We start from the raw sequence: 15,757 nt of genomic DNA, 5'->3' as shown, positions 1-15,757 counted from the left end.
AACACATATAAATAAATAAATAAATATATATATATATATATATATATATATATATATATGTGTATATGTATATATATATATATATATATATGTGTATATGTATATGTGTATATATATATATATATATATATGTGTATATGTATATGTGTATATATATATATATGTATATGTATATGTGTATATATATATATATATATATATATATATATATGTGTATATGTATATGTGTATATATGTGTATATATATATATATATATATATATGTGTATATGTGTATATGTGTATATATGTGTATATGTATATGTGTATATATATATATATATATATATATATATGTGTGTATATATATATATATATGTGTGTATATATATATATGTATATATATATATATATATACACATATATACACGCACACACACACACACACACACACAGAGCTTTGTGATTCTGTTTAGGCCAGCAGAGAAGGCCTTGCAGGTCCTGACGGCCCGTTTCCTACATGAAGGCTCTATCATACAGTAGACACTAATAGAGTCAGCTTGTGGAGAGTCACACAACTAAACTGTAGGTCAGTAAACATGTGTAACTTACTCCGACCTATATCGCCACCACAGCAGCATCATCGAGCCCCAGAGGAAGCTGTCAAAATGTGATGTATAGTCTGGTGTTAATGACGTTGTGTCTGCAAGGTCCACATTACAAAGTAACCTACATCCAGAGGATCAGAACAGGTCAAAGGTGTAAAACCATCGACTTCTTGCTTCCAGGACCCGGTGAAGACGGTGGAGGAGACGGTGGCCCGTAAAGGCCCTGAGGTGCCGAGGAACAGCGAGCAGAAGATCATCACCACTGCGGCCGACTTGACGGCGATTTTGCCCCCACCTCCGCCACCGATACCCCCTCGCCCGGCCACACGCTCGCCCCCACTGCCGCCCCGACTCCCGTCCTTCACAGAGTATTTCAGTATGCAGAGCGGAGGAGGAGGCGGCGGCGGAGGAGGAGGAGGAGGAGGGTTCGGAACGAAGGCATGAGAAAGGACAGAGGGAATTTGGGGGAAGGCATAGAGAGAATGGACAGAGTGACAATACAACTTAAAGAAAAAGGCAGAGTGGAAAGGAAGGTCATACTGATGCCATGAAAAATAGATTTGGATGGATGAAGCATCAGAAAAGTGAAGCCCTAAACGGTCCCTTTTCACCTGTGAATGGAAATAACCTGACTAGAAGAGTGAATGGCTGTGAGATAGGCGTGCTGAGCTTGTTAAAGAATAAAGAAGCAATAAATATTTGATGCTGACCAGTAGAAGGCACACGGGGAGAAAGATGACAAAGTGGATGATAGCTGTGCACGGTGTGGAAAGGAACAAAATTCTTGAAATTCTCCGATTCAAAAATTCATGAGGCATTGATGGTCTGGAGGAGTTTGTAAATAGTTAAACTGGAGAGAGCTACCACTCTATATAGTTTTATTTCAAAAAAGGAAATTTGTTTTTATGTTTTTTTTCCCCCCACATTGTTAAATTCCAGTTGGTGCTGTGACCATCTGAAAAAAATCTGATGCCATTAGATTTAACCAAGTTATGTTTAAGAAAAAAATCTAAAACAAGACCTTTTTTATGGTTAACACATTTTGATAAAGTATAGATATTATATGGAGTTTGTTGGGTTTGTTTATATTCTTATATGCCTTCATTGCAGCTGGTTATTCCGGATTGATATGCTGATGTGTAATGTAAAATGTCAGTTACTGTGGGCACTTCTAGGTACTCGTAAAACACGCATGTTTGTATCGTATTTCCTGTCAAAAAGCTGGTATATGTAACTCCATGTGACCATACAATATTTGCGTATTGTGTGTATTGAAATCTATACTTTTATAAATGCATACAATAGGCTTCAGTATATTTTTGACTGGATAAATTCTGTTGGTAGTTGTTCCAATCAAAACTTTGCGCTGTCTGAAACATGACACCAGTATTACACAATGTCGGTTTTAGTTGAATTTTGACTGGAGTGCAGAATATGCCTGGTCAAAATGTGATTTCTGTGTATGTAGACGTTGGTGAATGTACTGATGCAATACAGCACAAGGACAGGGGTGATTTTAAAGTTACTGGAGTACTACAAAACAACTTTTGTCAAATGTTCCTATCTCTCTTTGGCTTTCAACTACAACAGCCATGATTTAAGAGTAGGCAGCTACCTTTAAAAAAAATAAAAAAATAAAAGTAACTTCATCCTCACCCCTGTCTCGTACCTGAAACATGAATATTTGTTGGCTTTATCTCACATTAACATTCAAACCGTGCGAAAAGCTGAACAAATAATATTAGTTTTATATCCCCTAACATTGAGCTATGACAACAACAACAAAAAAGCCTTGTAGATTAACTGTGAACACGGCAACACCACTGTACATTTTGTCCGTCCTGCATGGAGCACTTTAATGTTCCTGGTCTTAGTCTGTTTATTCGTGGTGATGTCACCTTATAAGACTGCTTTGAAACCTGTGTTCACACAACTTGGGAGTAGTAATCCAAATGCATACACCTGTAAATGTCATTGACTGTCCGGACATTATAGGGAACACATGCTCAGTTTACCACTAACTTCCTGTAAACAGGGAAAAAGGACACTAACGATTTCATTTTCATCTCGATGGCGTTTATTTCATTTCTAATTCGTAAAAATGGTGCAACTCTGCTTATAGTCCACAGATGCATCAATGGCAATCTTGCTGTAATGGAGTACTGTTAGGGTGTTAGGACTGTTGTGTGACTGTAGTCAAGAGGTGTAATGAATTAGAGTACTAGTCGTTATTTCTGATTGTGTCCGGTTTATATTCGGCATGTCTGCCATTTCGTCTGCCGTTGCCTGTTGTTGTGGTTGCCATGACTTGACTTACAGACGGGCTTACTGATACTGTATCACCGCTTCAACATTGTGTATTATGACGTACAATTACAGGACCGAGACACTAAGTGGGGAGAAGTTGACGAAAAGAGATTGTGTGTGCATGACAGAAAACAGCACAGCTTTTAGGCTACTCAGAGCGATCTGGTTAAGAGCACATCACTGAAGCACTGTTTAAATGGTGTCAAATGACAATTCTAAATATGCTGTATATATATATACACTTTTTGCCAAAATAATAAAAAAAAAATGTTTTTATTTGAGGGCTCATCTGGCTGTGTGTATTATTTGGCTACGGAGTTGATCAGCAACAGCGTCTGTGCTCCAGTTAGGACAAGGGCACGTGTCCAAAGGAGTCGATCTAATATCCGTAAATCATATTTAGAAACTGTTCTCATTACAAGACTCCATTAAAGTAAACCACCAGAGGGACAGACTCCAGGCTGGGCACAATTTGATGTAGGCTAGCTAGCCTAATTATTTCAGTCCCTGCCAGTATCCCACTCTGTGACTGCTGAAGTGCAGATTTACAACACACTGCACCCGTCTGTGCTCCAGTAATGGTATACGTTTGTAAATTACTTCCAGGCTAATCACCGACTGTCTTTAGAGGAAAAATTCTAACTTCCATTATTCTGTAACAATTTGCGATGCTCATCAAATACAATAGCCCAACATTATGGAAATGTCTTTATTTGTGCTTCTGTTTAAAAAAAGAAAAGCATTGTATTGTCAATGTAGTATAGTACAGCATTATAGACATGTTTCACTGCAGACACTTGTTTCTGCATAATCCACCAAATTAAATTGAGGACTTTTTCCTGAATGAAGTGGAATATAAGAAGCAGGTGGACTTTAATAGATGCTGTGCAGCTGCATTATGAGAAATGTTGGATCCAGTGTTTTTGGAGCTTGACCCAAACTAAAGACTAGAAGTCAAAATATATATTCATCTGCTGTTTAGACTTTAAAATCGGTCTCATGTCCCCTTATTTAACGGAAGTGCAATACAAAATTGCTTCAGTATCTTTCCTGTGCAGCAGACAAACATGTTCCCTCATTTGTTTTGGCCAAACTTATATTTATTAACACATAACCATGAATGTCTTTTGTGGACACTGGAGCTTTTGAACAGTTTTTCGTTGAAGAAATGGATCAGTGTCTATAAGCCACAATCTGCAGGTGGCTCTTCGGAGGCATTTCATCACCTAACCATCATCCTTCAGCGACCACATCACGGATCCAACACCAGGATGTGTTTACTTAAGCTTTTGTGGGTAACTCCTGTGCCCTCTCCTCTCTGTAGCCTTTGAGCAGCTGGTTGAGGAGTGTGAGTTCGTTCTCTTTTTTCACAGGATAAAGAGGCGGGAAGGGGTTGCCTTTGTACTCCAGGACGGCCATCTGAGCTCTGTCCAGGTTCAGTCTGTTGGGAATGCGTACCATCCGTGTGTAGCCATATGACTGAGTCTCAAAACGTGGAGCAAGGACCTTGAAGAGCTTTGGGACCAGATCCTTTTCCTGAAGAGAAGAAGCATGCTCAAAGTAAACGACTTCACAAGAACTGTTTTACATTCAGAGTGACACAGCTTGTCACAAGTTATGGAGAGCTGCAGACACGTACCGTCAGCCAAAAACTGGCCATTTTCATCGCCTTCTCGTCAGTGTCTCCTTTTTTGGCGTAGTCAATCAGCTGGCAAAAAACAAAAACACATAGTCAGACCCATTACATGTGGAGGAGTGAACAGCATTTCAGATTGTCTCAATATAAAAATGATCTTGTTGACATTAAGGTTAGACATTGTGGGATGAACATTTTTGGACAATGTAATATTTATTCACAGTGCAACAAAGAAAAAGTGGAGAGCACCACAGCTCTGGATTAAAGCTCGCAAACTTTAGATTTAAAAAAGTCAAAGTTTTGATATAAGGACAATACTGATTACATTCACACTCACTCAAATCAAACAAAACTGTTTGTGTTCATTTTATGCTGCACTTCTCTTTTTTAAATATTTGTATATATTAAAGTACGTTATATCATTGAAAGTATTAGTCTATCAATATATGTGTCATTGTGACTTCTCTAGATTTTGGCAACTATTTTGACTTAATAATTTATCTAAAGAACCGTATTTTACGCTTTTCTTTTCATAATGTTAACATTAAATCATGCCACAGTTTAATAAAAAAATATAACTGACATATTCGTCATCATTGACTGTTTACCATATTTCTATTACATTGTTGACTTTTCTTCTTTCCACTCTAAAATGTTATGGATAACCCTTCGCCAGATGACTTGTGCATGATATGATGTTGACGTCATCAACATTAGGGACGACATAAATGAACGGACAGCTATGTTAGCTAGCTAGCTAGCATAACCGGGTCCTCGTTACCTTTTCGGCGTAGAAGCGGACTTCATCTGCTCGGCCCGCCGTGGTTTCGATCCTCTCGTGTCGGACCAGTCCTGTCAAAATGTTCCGCAGAATGTTGATTCGGGACTCCGGACCTAGACCGATCCTCCGGGCCATCCGGCCGTGGGAGATCAACATTTGCAACGTGAGGCGCATCGTGTCCGGTTAGATTCGCCTGCACGAGAAGCGACAGACAAACGGGGGCAAAAAACAAGGTGGATATGTGGTAAGCGTACAATAATATCTTCAAACCTCCCTCTGTCTATCTTAAAAAGCAGTTACCTCAATGTAACAAGCCCTGAGGTCAGTCAAGTCAACGCGAAGTTCTTTGACATTGGTGGTGCGTCGTCAAATATGTCCGACTTGATCACAGATATAGTGAGCGACAGTTCCACTCATCTCTGCAAACATTCGTTCTATGGCTACAACCACAAACGATGAAAACCAAGAACTATACCGAAAAAAAAAATCACGATATTATAATTCAGATTCTTTAAAAATAGAAGCGAAAGAGGTCTGTATATTTTTGTAACGTTGATTGTTTGGATTATTATTCTATGACTGGTCATTTAGGGCATGTGGAAAGCCCCACCTGCTGTCAGCAGGAACATAGTGTGATTTATTTTAGTGGTACTGAGTAATATACAATACAATTTTGGATTAATGCATGAAAAAAACATCTTCGATTGCAATTTAAGGTCGGTGGATGGATATATTTTTTTAAATCGTAAGTGCAGTAATGTTAAATGCCCCGAGTGTGTGAAAATAGTGTGTCATACAAAGGTGGAACCGAGCAGTAACCTGTAACATCACGTGGAGAACAGGTATGTGCTCAGCTGGATTATCGCGTGTGTGTAACTCTGTGGAAATTGTGTTTTTACTGGTTTGCATCTGTAGTTGTTGCCCCACCATTTTTTTCCACCGGGATTTTTGTTGTTATTAAGTTCATATTCCCCTCAGTTCATTCTTTATTCGTTCATGTGGGTTTGCCAGGCAGATCAGAGGACCAGAGAAAGGGAGAGATACACAAAAAATGTAGGTACTCTTGTTTTTATTTTTTTATTTTTTTTATTTCAACAGGCAGTTTCATTGAAACAGGATTTTTCAGTGTGGAAACAGCTGTAGCAGAGGTGTGATTGGACTGACTTATTAAGATGCCATTGTGCTCTGCATCCAGTCTGTGAAAATGCATGTCTGATGCAAGCGAGAGGGGGAAAAAAGGAAAATTGAAAATGTTACATCACAAAAGGGCTTTGAGAATCGTTCTGAGTCATGAAAGTCAAATCAATGAGTGCTGTGGGAAGCTTTTTTATTTTTACCTTGGCATAGACACCTGGGTGGTTCTTCTCTGCACACCCAAAGCCCCAGGACACAACACCCTGCAGCTCACCGTCACACACAACAGGACCACCGGAGTCACCCTGATAGTGGGGAAGCAAAGCAGTTTAACATACGACAGTGTTAAGTCTCAACTCCGTGCTGCTGAACAGGTCATAATACTCTGTACACCAGCAGAGATGCATACCTGGCAGGAGTCCTTGCCTCCCTCCAGGTATCCAGCACAGAACATTGCCTCAGTGATCATGCCGGGGTAGGAGTTGTCACAGTCCTCATCAGACAGGATGGGGATATCCAGGCACTGCAGCCTGTTACTATCAGCAGCTGTGCAAACGCAGAACAAGAGACCCAATGACATTGATGGGCGAATGTATAGTGAATAACAGAACCCCTGTGCGGAGGCGGTGTTTGATACTCACAGGAACTCATGGTCACACCCCATCCAGAGACTGTGCATTTGATCCCGGCAGGAGCACAACTGGTGGGCAGAGCCACAGGCTTCACATACTGGTTGATGATTGCGGGTTTGCTAAGCTCGATCAGCATGATGTCGTTGTTAACCAGCCAGGACTCGTAGTTTGGATGAGGGATCACGCGGGCTGCAGAAATGATCTGTTCATTGCCGTCCATGAACCAACGGTTGTGATCACCGAGGACAATGTCCATTTTGCTGAAAGAGGGAAACGAGTTGTGAGTGAGAATGGAGGACGGGAGGGATGACTTGTGAGAAACTAGGGCTTTTGTTGTTTTTGTAAATTTGGATATGATGTTCGAGGAGCACCTATACGTACGATTTGTAGCAGTGGGCAGCAGACACCACCCAGTTCTCGTTGACCAGGGAGCCACCACAGAAGTGGTAGCCGGAGTTCAGAGACACCTGATGGGGCTGAGAGTTCGGCGTGCACTCATACCCTCCAACAATCTTGTCCTCCTCTGTGGCAACTGAAAGGAAAATGAATAACATCTCTTCAAAGAATGAACAGTCTCTGTACAAAACTGTCAGGCTACAATGCAACAGCCCCTGGTGTTTTTCTGAGTCATAGATTTTATTTGGCAAACAACTAATCCACTATCTGAAAGGAATAGTTCTTCCCACTCTAAATACATTCTGCGCTTGTTTCTAAATTTGGTCCGTACTTACGCACAGCTCCAAGGAGCAGAGCAAAGACCAGAGACCTCATGATCGCTTGATGCCACATGAAGATGCACAGATGTTCCTTGACCCATGTCAGCTTTTTTATTGAGCGCCTGCACCTATGCTGACTGTAAAGAAACACCCCTGTTGCTGCTGACCAATCAGAACCTTCAAATAGTGCTGATGGGAAAACGTTGCTATTCATACTAAAACTCTGCCAAAATGGGGCTGCACAGTTTTAACAGGTTTGATGATTTTGCTCAATTATGTTACAAAAAAAAAACATTGACACTGTGTGAATTATTTTTATTTGATCTGTTGTTGCTCTGGCCTGGTTTGAGTACAGTGCAGCATGTTTTGTATGTTATCAGCATGCTGACCTTGATTCGGCCCCAGAAGCAGTGCCGGGTGGAGCTTCTCTCACACTCACCGAGTGGCTCTGGCCTTCACAAAGACAACTGCCACAAAAGCAGTTCTAGACAGAACTATTTCAAAATGTATATGATTAAAAAATAATAATAATTTAAAAAAAAAACTTTCTCTGAATTTTTTTCAGTACAGCTATTTTAATGGCACGATAATGTGTCACGTTGTAAGAACAATGTGGTCAAAGTGAAGTTCATACATTATACTTTAATACATTAGCTCGTGTTGGCAAAAAGCCCACCGTGTAATCTGAATCCAAAAGACGACACCTTCAGAAGGACAGATCGTTTGATTGGAATTACATTCGATGAACAGAAGACGGTAGACGATCTATAAGTATTAACAATTTAATAAGTCAAGCATCAAAGCATAAAAAACATAGATCTGTGGTTTCACAAAACACAAGAATTGATTAAGTATCCCTAGCAACAGACACAAAGTCAGGGCTCGGCCCACGCATCTCTCCTCTGTGTTTTGTGAGCCCCGTTCTATCATTTCCCTGTTTCTTTATTCATTCTCATGAGGAGTTGACCTCGTCCTGCACAGGGACGAGTTATCTTCACACACACACACATGCCAGGGTGAGGCCACTGTGTGTGGGAGTCCTCCAGTTCTCATGGACAGAGAAAATGCTGTTCTTGCAGGTTGCTACACAATATCTCACGGACTAGCCCGTTTCACAACACATCTAGTAACGAGTTTAAGCGAAACCACCTGTGTGTCAGAGCGTCTTCTTTGTACGGGAAGCGCGTGAGTGCCTCACCCGGAGATTCAAACCTTTGCTCTATGACACACGCAACACTATTGCAAATGAGTACACACACATAATACGTATACGTTTAATGCCTGTAAATACCGTTAGCATCTTTTTACACTTGTAAAACAATACAAATATGCATTCAGATTAATGAAACAGATGGGTAACAATACTTGGAAAAAGACTGAGTAAAATACTGTTGAATAAATGTGGCATGAACTTAAAAAGACGATATAATTGGCTAAAACAACTGTAATGACTAAAATACAGCACAGTGAGACCAATATTTCACATTCTGTTGGCTGTTCTTACTTACTTTGACCCAGTTTATTACATACAGTCACATATTACCAAATCAAATCTCGACGATACTCTGATACGATTACGTTTGTCACATTTTAAAATAAATAAATGCTCAGTCTGTATTTTCATCAGCTCCATCTCAGCTTTTTATATCTATCAGTGAAATGATTTCCTGTGACTTCACATTCTCTCAAAATTAAACATACTACTAATACTTCTACTTCAACATCATTACACTGCTGTCATATTTACTGTTGCATTTGTTTATTTGTTCGTCTATATAATTCCTCTGCGGGGTGTTGTTTGCTTAATAGCCGGAAAATATATCGGCTTAACTTGACATGACTCTCTCACACTACTGGTCTGTTTGCTGATTATATAGATTAGAAAGATATATTTTATTATTACAGTGAAACGAATGATTAGCACAGAAGTAGTGCTAACATTTAGCCACAATTACTGCATGTAGTCTACATAAAGGTAATTTAAAAAGGTAGAAAGTACTACTACCACTAATTACTACAGAGTTTTCATTCAGAGTTCTGTTCAAATTAAAAATACAGTATTTTTAGTGGATATACATTAAGAACTAATTGCCTTGTTTATACTGTCCTGAAGAGCAGTAAACAACTGAAATGAAGTTGACATTTTTCAAGTATTGTTTCAAGTATAATGATAACATGGGCAAAAATTGAGAGAAACGTGATTTAAAAGTCAAGACCAAAGACTTTATTGACTCAGATGGAAAATGACTGCACATTGTTCAAAACTCAACAACAACAATGAAGTTAAAATGATAGAAGAAAGGCAACGGAGTAAGATGGTGGTCGCAGGATCAGACTTAATAGCTGGCCATGGTGTTCTCCAGCCACTCGTTGAAGAGGCAGACCTGTGAGTGGAGACAGAAGGAGGTTTGTTAGCATGGACAGCCAGTAGCAAATGTGTTTCATTTGAACTGGGCATGTGAAATTTACATTTCATAGAGATATTTTAGGTTTACCTTGGCGTAGACACCAGGGTGGTCTCTCTCAGCACACCCGTAGCCCCAGGACACAACACCCTGCAGCTCACCGTTGCACACGACGGGGCCACCGGAGTCACCCTGAGAAAGAGAGTTCAGAGTGTGAAAAAGGTTTGATAGAAGCCAACAAGTCACACCAAGTAGTCCACACAGTCATTGCTGCATTTCTGCGTGAACATCGAATTACATACCTGGCAAGAGTCCTTGCCTCCCTCCAGGTATCCAGCGCAGAACATGGCGTCGGTGATCATGCCGGGGTAGGAGTTCTCACAGTCCCTGTCAGACAGGATGGGGATGTTCAGGCACTGCAGCTTGTTTCTGTCAGCAGCTGGAGATCAAAAGAGAAAGACGGAGATGAAACTGGAGCTGCACTGCAGTAACAGCATACACGGTGAGGGCAAAACGCAGGAGGTATTACTCACTGGAGCTCATGGTGTTGCCCCAGCCAGTGACTTTGCACATGGTGCCAGCGGGCGCACAGCTGGTGGGCAGAGCCACGGCCTGCACGTACTGGTTGAGGGTGGCGGGCTCGCTCAGCTTGATCAGCATGATGTCGTTGTCGATGTTGTAGGAGCTGTAGTTGGGGTGGCGGATGACACGAGAGGACTGGATGAACTGCTCGCTTCCCTCGGTGACCCTGATGTTGTGCTCTCCAAGACGCACCTCCACACGGCTGGAGAGGAAAGAGAGGTTTAGTGGCAGCTGAGGTTCACGATTCCTGTGAAAAGCAGATTGATTATTTGTCCTCCATAATTTGGCGTTAGACATACGATTTGTAGCAGTGAGCAGCAGACACCACCCAGTTCTCGTTGACCAGGGAGCCACCGCAGAAGTGGTAGCCGGAGTTCAGGGACACCTGATGGGCCTGGGTGTGAGGCGTGCACTCATACCCTCCGACGATCTTGTCCTCCTCAGTGGCGACTGAAAACACACACATCAGCAACAAGTTTGTTGTTAGCTAATCGCCAAAAAAAGGTTTAAAAAAACCAACAAAAAAAGACATCTCTTTGAACGCAGAATATCCTTTCATGTATTTTTTGTCAAACCCCAAAGTGTGTACTGATGACAGTAAGAGATCAATCCGCTGTTCTCCAATTAAAAACCCTCCTATTGAGGAGATGCTCTGGTTATTCTGGGCTAAATTCTAAAGGCCAACAGACTGTTAGCAGAGAGGAAAGCAATCAGCTCGATAGGAACTTCACACTTACATGCAGCTCCGATGAGCAGAACGAAGACAAGAGACCTCATGGTTGATGTGTGATGCTGATGATATGACTCCACCTGAAGCCCTGGTTTATATACACAGACAGGAGAGCTGCCCTGCACTCCGTCCGTCCTCATTGGTCAGCGAGGGGCCAATCTCTGTCGCGGGATGTTGGACTTCGGTGATTCATTTACATTAAAAAAAAATTAAAAATGATTATAGAAGTCGGGATGACTTTCTTGTCAGTACATTTGGAAAAGCATGAGGGAGAGTATGAATATGGATCATATTGGCTCCTGTGTTATGCATTTATTAATTTACACTACAAGTAAAAATAATGATTCTATAATCTCTAATATCTAGTAAATGTGGTCGCTTGAATCATAGGCTTGATCCTATTATTGTTATGTTGTCACTGTTTTTAATGTTATCATGATAAAATGGAGCATTTGTGTCAAATAAAACAAAACAAAATCATTCCTACACATTTCTTAATGGCCACACGTCTGCCAAATAGATTGTTTTATGAATATTAGGAGTGGCTTTTATCTTGACTAGCATGATGAGGTTAAATAGTTCAGTGTAGTACACCTATGTGCAGTTTTGAGGTGCAGGCACTGTGCTGCAATACAGCGATAGTCTATATAGTTTTTATACTTTATATTATTCAATTACATGTCAGGGAACAAGTGTTTTAATCCGCTTCGTTTATCTATCAGGTGGAGTTACTCAGCAGAATTGTGATTTATTGCTATTTAGTACATGGAGTTTGACTCAGCACCACTTTGTCCAACTCATTTATATATCAAAACTTCAATAAGTAAACTGCATGTCTGTAAGGGGACAATTGTTCACAGTGTAGTCCTACTACTTACTGAAAGATTTGAATGCAGGGTTTTTTTCAGGGGATATTCAATATTGCGGCTTCTATTTTAGTAAAGGTTTCAAGCCACCACCTGAAAGTTGGCCCGTGTTTCTCAGGTCAGGTTGTACAGGTAAACAAGTCACCTTTATATTTAGATGTGTGTGAACACAGTATCTCACAGCTGTGTTTTTCTCAGTACCCGTTACATAAAAACTAAAATCTGATATGAGGGGTGAGGCTGCCTTGAAAAGCAAATGATAATCTTTGTAATATTTTTTATAAGGCAGGTTTCAATAAATAGGTAGAGAGCAGTGTTGGAGGAAGTACTCAGATCCTCTACTTAAAAGTAACAATACCACAATTAAAAATAAAAAAAGTCTTGCAAGTAAGTCACATTTCTGCATTTTAAATACTATTTGAGTAAAAGTAGCGAAGTATTAACAGAAAAAAGTACTTAAAGTATTAAAAGTAAAAGTACTCTTTATGCAGAATGGCCCATTCCAGAGTATTACATTACAGACCCACCAATATCTGTAAAGATGACACTTCTTTAGTCTTTTGTGAAGAAGTTAGTGTTGTTGTAGGACAAGTTACAACTGTATCCTTGTTAGCGCAACGTAACCTCATGTGAACCCCAGTGTTGCTTAGCACAACTCCAACCTGTATACGTCTAATCTGCCAATACATAAGATGTATTCTATAATAATGCATCATCATTCATTAGATATTTTTGTGTTAAATAAAAGCAACTATTTATAAAATAAATGTATTCATTAAAAAAGGTAATATTTGCCTCTGAAACGTAGTAGAGTAGAAGTATAATGACACGTAAATGGAAAATACCCAAATTAAGCACATGTACATCAACATTGCATACAAGTTCAATACTTGAGTAAAAATACTTTAGCTACATTCCACCACTGGAAGAAAGCACTTTGCAGCAATATGTAATATCTTCTAGTGCATGGATAAAAACAAACAGAAGTAGGTAGAAAAGTTAATGGCACAGAGTAGTGCCATTAACTTTACAACATGAATACATATTGGAAATAAGAGGCAAGGCAACAAAACAAAAAAGTGTAAACATAGAAGAATTATTATGAAGATGCCTAATGACACAAATGTGTTTCGAAAAGTGAGTTTAAACAATGATATGGACTCTTGTCAGCCTGAGCTCCTCAGGCAAGTCGTTTCACAGAACAGATAGCATTCAGAGTAAAGTTAATAGTTTTTATCCCCTCAGTGCACATTGGACATATAAAGTACCCAACCGAAGAAAAAAATATGTATACTTTTAACCACTACTGATATTCTCACTTTTATAAAGTTCTATTGCACCACCTCTGGTCTCAGAGGCTGAGAGATGGTAAAGTGATGATTTAGAAATAATAATAGTTTTTAGACAAACACCTTTTTGATGTATGCGTCTTTAATATAGACTCATTGGATAAAAAAAACAAATATATATATATATATATATATATATATGTCCCACTTCATTTGCTTTCCCGTTGACTTAATTTAAGAGCAAATTATCATCTCTGTAATTTGCTGAAAAATCTCTTGAGGTTTTCTAGATAAGACATTTATTTTTTTAATAGAAAGGAAATAATAATTGGACAGAAGAGCAAAGAATTAATTTCAAACACTTTATTTGTTTTAGTTCAACTGCTGCAAAAACAAAGTGGCCATTTGGACAGTCAATATAGTGGGTGTGATGTGAAGGTTGAATGGTGTCGTTAATAGCTGGCCATTGTGTCGTGCAGCCACTCAGTCTGCACACACACCTGAAAATGAAGAGATATTAGTTGGTTTGTTTTAGCATGAAATAAAATGCATTAAGGAGGGTGATAGTTGTATTTCCAGCTGTTGCAGTGAAATGTTACCTTGGCATAGACACCTGGGTGGTTCTTCTCAGCACACCCGTAGCCCCATGAGACAACACCCTGCAGCTCCCCGTCACACACAACAGGACCACCAGAGTCACCCTGAGAGAGAGAGAGAGAGAGAGATTATACTTACAATGTGAACCTTTGCAATATTGTAACGAATTATGTCGTGGAAATAAAGCAAATTTGAATTTGAGAGGAGTGAAAAACTATGTTGACAATTCAGAGATGCGCACCTGGCAGGAGTCCTTGCCTCCTTCCAGGTATCCGGCACAGAACATGGTGTCGTCCACCATGCCGGGGTAGGAACCGTGACAGTCCTCATCAGACAGGATGGGGATGTCCAGACACTGCAGCCTTTGGCTGTCAGCAGCTGGAGCAAGACAACAAAAGAGGGAAAAGTGCAGTAGGGATGAATTGTTGGAGATTGTAGAAAGTTTGCCTACTCACTGGAGCTCATGGTGTTGCCCCAGCCAGTGACTTTGCACATGGTGCCAGCGGCAGCACAGCTGGTGGGCAGAGACAGAGGCTGCACGTACTGGTTGAGGGTGGCGGGCTCGCTCAGCTTGATCAGCATGATGTCATTCTCAAGGGTGTATGGGTTGAAGAAGGTGTGTTCGATGATACGGGAAGCACTAATGAACTGCTCGGTGCCCTCAGTCACTCCGATGTGGTGCTCTCCAATACGCACCTCAATACGACTGGCAGAGATAAAAGATGGCAGAAGACGGTAATAGGTGGATGCTTGTTTATTCCCTCTGCATATCAATATGCGAGTCATGCGAGAATAGACTTGGAGCAGTGAGCAGCAGACACAACCCAGTTCTCGTTGACCAGAGAGCCACCACAGAAGTGATAGCCAGCATTCAGAGACACCTGATGAGGCTGGGAGTGAGGCGTGCACTCATAGCCTCCGACGATCTTGTCGTCCTCCGTCGCAACTGAAAACACACAGGAGGCCAAATAGTCAGCAACCAAGTGGTGCTTCTTTTACATTTAGTAATTAGACCACAAGCAGAAAGACAAACTGAAAACCAAAGTAAGACAACCAGAAAATATAGTTGTCAGTTTGCTGCAATATGGTAAATATACAATATGTGCAATGCACAACAGTACTGCATCACACTCACAAGCAGCGCCAATGAGCAGAACAAAGAGCAGGGACCTCATGGCTGCAGCGTGTGGTGCCGTCAGTGTTAAATCCCTGTTTTATATATACTCCAAGCAGCCTGATTGGTCCAATAATTGTCAAAATAAAACCTTGATAGACCACTAGATGGTGGTTCATTTCAGGTGACAGAGACCTAATAATATTCAACCCATTATGGCTGGAACAGCTGGATTATTCACGGAAGGGCTTCACTCAAGGCCGACTCGCTGTTCAGCACTAAAGCAGTCAGCCAAGATATAATCAAGAGCACATGACACCTTACTTACAAGCATGACATAGTACAATATTTCAGAATAACTTTTAATCAATTCACAGCCCT

At 40.5% G+C, this 15,757-nt stretch overlaps 5 protein-coding genes across 5 annotated transcripts in view; 1 reads left to right on the top strand and 4 right to left on the bottom strand.

The window, feature by feature from the left end:
* tmem145 (transmembrane protein 145) overlaps positions 1-3,069 on the top strand; it is a 34,925-nt gene extending 31,856 nt beyond the window's left edge. The window contains exon 15 of the mRNA XM_079275756.1: positions 768-3,069. Coding sequence (XP_079131882.1) covers positions 768-1,031 — 264 coding nt within the window. The 3' untranslated portion in view covers positions 1,032-3,069. The remainder of the gene's footprint in view (positions 1-767) is intronic.
* Positions 3,070-3,597: 528 nt separating this feature from the next.
* mrpl17 (mitochondrial ribosomal protein L17) lies at positions 3,598-5,683 on the bottom strand. Its single transcript, XM_079274576.1, has 4 exons — positions 5,612-5,683; positions 5,312-5,504; positions 4,534-4,602; positions 3,598-4,430 (listed from the first exon to the last, which is right to left on the bottom strand). Exons 2-4 carry the CDS (start codon positions 5,483-5,485, stop codon positions 4,176-4,178), a joined length of 498 nt encoding a protein of 165 aa, XP_079130702.1. The 5' UTR covers positions 5,486-5,504; positions 5,612-5,683; the 3' UTR covers positions 3,598-4,175.
* Positions 5,684-6,478: 795 nt separating this feature from the next.
* Positions 6,479-7,848, bottom strand: LOC306782079 (trypsin-1-like; the record flags this gene model as incomplete). The annotated part of the gene is made up of 6 exons (XM_079275258.1): positions 6,479-6,523; positions 6,649-6,750; positions 6,855-6,991; positions 7,087-7,337; positions 7,459-7,609; positions 7,809-7,848. 6 exons carry the CDS (start codon positions 7,846-7,848, stop codon positions 6,479-6,481), a joined length of 726 nt encoding a protein of 241 aa, XP_079131384.1.
* Positions 7,849-10,103: 2,255 nt separating this feature from the next.
* LOC306782077 (trypsin-2-like) lies at positions 10,104-15,437 on the bottom strand (the record flags this gene model as incomplete). The annotated part of the gene is made up of 6 exons (XM_079275257.1): positions 10,104-10,177; positions 10,289-10,390; positions 10,501-10,637; positions 10,732-10,982; positions 15,061-15,208; positions 15,398-15,437. The coding sequence occupies 6 exons, from the start codon at positions 15,435-15,437 to the stop codon at positions 10,130-10,132; spliced, it is 726 nt and encodes a 241-aa protein (XP_079131383.1). The 3' UTR covers positions 10,104-10,129.
* LOC306782619 (trypsin-1-like) lies at positions 14,118-15,048 on the bottom strand (the record flags this gene model as incomplete). The annotated part of the gene is made up of 4 exons (XM_079276063.1): positions 14,118-14,165; positions 14,265-14,366; positions 14,504-14,640; positions 14,718-15,048. 4 exons carry the CDS (start codon positions 15,046-15,048, stop codon positions 14,118-14,120), a joined length of 618 nt encoding a protein of 205 aa, XP_079132189.1.
* Positions 15,438-15,757: the final 320 nt, after the last annotated feature.

This window comes from Melanostigma gelatinosum (genome assembly GCF_949748355.1).
Source record: "Melanostigma gelatinosum genome assembly, chromosome: 9".
In the NCBI taxonomy this organism is placed as follows: domain Eukaryota; kingdom Metazoa; phylum Chordata; class Actinopteri; order Perciformes; family Zoarcidae; genus Melanostigma; species Melanostigma gelatinosum.
The sequence above is the reverse complement of the archived record's forward strand: the minus strand, read 5'-3'. Positions and strand labels throughout refer to the sequence as shown.